We start from the raw sequence: 3,881 nt of genomic DNA on the forward strand, positions 1-3,881 counted from the left end.
TTTTTAATTCAAGTCGGCATATTCTCCAATGCCTCATATAAAATAACAGAAAAACATAAAACGTGTGAGATCCAAGCTGCCAACGACGAAATAACCAATTCTCGGAGATTGTACTTACTTCCTGAACTAACAAATGGATGAATTTTCAAAGCAAGATCCATATTCCATGGTCAAAGAAAAGGAGTCGTTGATGAGCATTGCTGAGTCAACAGGCTTAATCCAATAACGAGAGATCCTCGTATAGGTTTTCTTGAGAGGTTACTCTAGGAAGAGCCTCCCCCAGTTCTCTTAAGCAATCGATCGGGCAATAAGATTAGGTCATTCATATTACGGTATATCGTACAACATACAGTAGTGATGCATCGCTCATTATTGATACCTATACTAAAACATTCATCTATGAAGCCTGGCAGAGATCCTGTCATGTGTAATGAAATATTCAATGATGATGATGAAAAGCCTAGCAAGGCTAAGCTTGACCAGATTACAATATTACAACACTTACTCATATCACTATAATCGTTGTAACTTGTAAATATTAAGAGAGAAGTCCCCTTCTGTTTTCTTTCCTGCAAAATCGCCAAGCATGCAACATAAGCATGCAAAGAATAAAATACTCACTTTCATTGTACATATCATCATATACTATGCTGCAGCAGATCGCTTGTCCTCATAATCATCAAGATTAAGCGCTTGCAGCAACTTTGGCCAAGATTCTGGGATCCCTCCTGGTAGGTCAAACTCCAATAGCTTGCCTCGACTGCGGTAGAACTCCTCCACAGGTTGACTCTACAATTAAAATAGAAAACAAATCATCAAACAATCTCTCTCTCTCTCTCTCTCTCTCTCTCTCTCACACACACACAAAACATGGATTTGGAAGCAACAGTGAATGAGAATCATAAACTTTATATGCGGGACAGCAAACCTATCACAAGTCTATAAAAAAAGACAAGTAGATAACACATAAAAAGACAATTTTTTACCTTACCAGAAAGTCCACTAAGAGAAACATTTAAGAACAAATGATTGAGAGATACCTTTTCATTGTATATACGAAGCCTTTCTTTGACTACTGCTTCAGTATCATCTGAACGAGTAATAAGCTTTGACATACACTGGGCAGGGGAAGAAGCGGAGCCATGATAATTCCTGGACTCCCGTTGTCACCCTTGATGTCAATGGAGGCCACGTTAAAATTTCCACCACACTGGCTGCAGATTCTTCTGCCAAGGCATTTCTCAAGAAGTACATCTTCTCGAAGCTTCAGATTGATTACCAAGTCAATGTCAGTTACCCCTTCCAATATTTCCTACGCACATTAAAAGATAATCGAGATTTTAATGACATCCATCGAAACAGCTGCAATGAACAATGAACTATACAAAGACATAACAACTCCAGTACATAGAGGGGAAGGGATGAATAGGCAATAAATTTCAGGTTTCGTTCACTTAATCTCTAAAGACATCACAGGATGAGATAAACAGGAAACTAGAAGAAAATAACCTCAGTACCCTTATTTCGAGGATTGGAAAAAATTTTCAAAAAAATGCTAAAGTATCAGTTGGTTAGATGGAAACCATAACTTCTGCAATTGCATTATTCTTCAAAGAAAATTACATTTTGACTATCAGGACTGACTATTAAGCAACTATAGATTCACCTGTGGTCATGCAAAAGATTTACAGGAAAATAAGGGGAAAGTACCTGTAACGAAATTAAATTATTGTCACTTTACCAAAGTGAAGATACTCACTGCTTGCCTAATTGTTCGAGGAAAACCATCAAGAATAAATCCTGATTCACCTTTGGCTTTCCCTTCAGCCAGTCTCTTCGATAATAAACTGATTATAATTTCATCTGAGACCAATTCACCTTGATTTACAATTTCTGACAGCTGTAAAGGACAGAAATAAAATTAAGATAGCATTCTTCATAAAATTACTTCTAGCCATCACACTTACATGCTAAATGCTTGATTCCAGTCAAGAGAAAGAGTTGCAAAACATTAGTTGATATATTGGAACATCAGAACCATACACTAAGAGGATTAAACAGGAGGAAAAAAAAGTGACTAAAAGATCAAACAATTGAAACAACAATACTAGACCTTACAATGACCTATACGGTTATATCTTTAGTCATACAAACAGAAAATAGCAATGAAAAGGAATCAAGATTTCACTAAATCAATTTAATCAATCCAGTGATAAATTTAACCTTCTATCCCTTAACATATACTACAAACCTTATGCTGGGAGGCTGGCAGGCCTTCCTTATAATCCAGTGAATGAGTTAACTATGGAATCAATAGGACCGACGAATCCTCAACTACTGGGCAATTAATGGAAAACCAAAGTAAAGCCATTAACTGCAAATTGTCCAGCAATTAGGTCTGGTGAAATGAACTTGTTTTCATTCAAAGCCAGAGAAAATGGGACATCAAACACTTTAAGCGCTTATACATATAAAGGACATACCACCTATATGACATCTCCAAAGTCCATCAGAGGCTCCAAAAGGTAGAAAAATTAGGAATGTCGAGATTTCCTACATGACCATATTGGACACCCTTGGGCCTAGGATTCTGTGCGTGCATATAGAACGGAATCGGGCCACTTTTTGTAACAATTGTATGATGAGGGGGCAGGGCACCCGAGCCCAAAAGTTAGTTTGCAAAATGACAAAAGACTACCTAAGTTGATATAATTCTATAAAGAATGAGAGAAGGTATTGAGACACTATTTTTAGGCAAAAAATTATTATTTAAACTCATACAGCTCGCCACCGGGTTATACTTCATAGAATGTTATAGAAAATAATACCAAAGACTAAAATTCTGCTATTTAGGTTTAGCAGTTCGCAGGAACTAAATTTTGACGGAAATAGACCAAAGGAAAAGGACAGCTTTATGTAACTGAAGGGAGAAAAAAAAAGGACAGCTTTAATGAATTATCTAACAAAATTGCCATAAACGGCTAATTGAATTTGCACGAATGAAGATGTGTCTTGCGTTAGAATTTAACAGAGCTATTGTTACTAACAGATTAATAGTTCCGGGCATATTTAACAACAATACAGCAGTGCTCTCATTTTGCAGAGCAATCGAGATAAATTCAAATTAAATTTTGCCTCAAATATAAGCTGAAAATAGACCGGGGGATGAAACCTGGGCAGAAAGGGGGCCAGAGGATGCGAGCTCTTCGCGAACGAGATCACCGGTGGCGATGTGCGGGACACCGATCAGAGTAGATAGGCGGCTAGCGTAGGTACCTTTGCCGACGCCAGGGCAGCCCAAGAAGACCCACTGAACATCCCCATCCTCCTGACCTTTACGTGAAAGCTGAGGTTTCGGAATGACGGAAGAGATGTTGTACGGAGGTGTGTGAGAATTGGCACCGGATGCGGCAGATGCAGATAAGCATCTCCTCGCCAAGGACGTGAAGGCGGATTTGGGCGTTACCAGGCGGATTATGGCCGCCATTGAAATTACCGGAGCGCGAGAAAAACTCAGGCTGCAGCAATCGAATTGGGAGAAGAAGATCAAGCTGAGTCCTGCGATCTGACTGACTCTTTAAGCTTGTTATAATTGCCCAAAAAACAATGCCAGGAGGCCAGCACAATTTTCACCCAAAAAAAAAAAAAGACTGAATTTAAATTGGAGGCTTCTTTTTTAATATGATCTAGTATAAGCTGACCTGATTATAATCAGTATCATCAATATTAATGTAGTGCCACTATATGTGGCAAAAATAAATGCACTTCTATAATATTATAGTATTATTATACATATATGGTATATCTATATACAGTAAGCAAATATACAAAATTTTTCCAGCATCAATCAGAGTAAGAATTTGTGATAAAGCTTAGTATGG

General features: G+C 37.9%; 1 protein-coding gene across 1 annotated transcript; it reads right to left on the reverse strand.

The window, feature by feature from the left end:
* Nucleotides 1–302: 302 nt before the first annotated feature.
* LOC129307767 (adenylate kinase 1, chloroplastic-like) lies at nt 303–3,639 on the reverse strand. Its single transcript, XM_054948671.1, is given in 5 exon segments — nt 303–789; nt 1,041–1,129; nt 1,132–1,312; nt 1,760–1,900; nt 3,173–3,639. Coding segments are annotated over 5 exon segments (870 nt in total). The 5' UTR covers nt 3,488–3,639; the 3' UTR covers nt 303–645.
* Between the last annotated feature and the right edge of the window lie 242 nt (nt 3,640–3,881).

The sequence above is a fragment of the Prosopis cineraria genome, unplaced genomic scaffold (assembly GCF_029017545.1).
Source record: "Prosopis cineraria cultivar Desert tree isolate PC_DT_omini unplaced genomic scaffold, ASM2901754v1 PC1, whole genome shotgun sequence".
NCBI classification, from domain to species: Eukaryota; Viridiplantae; Streptophyta; class Magnoliopsida; order Fabales; family Fabaceae; genus Prosopis; species Prosopis cineraria.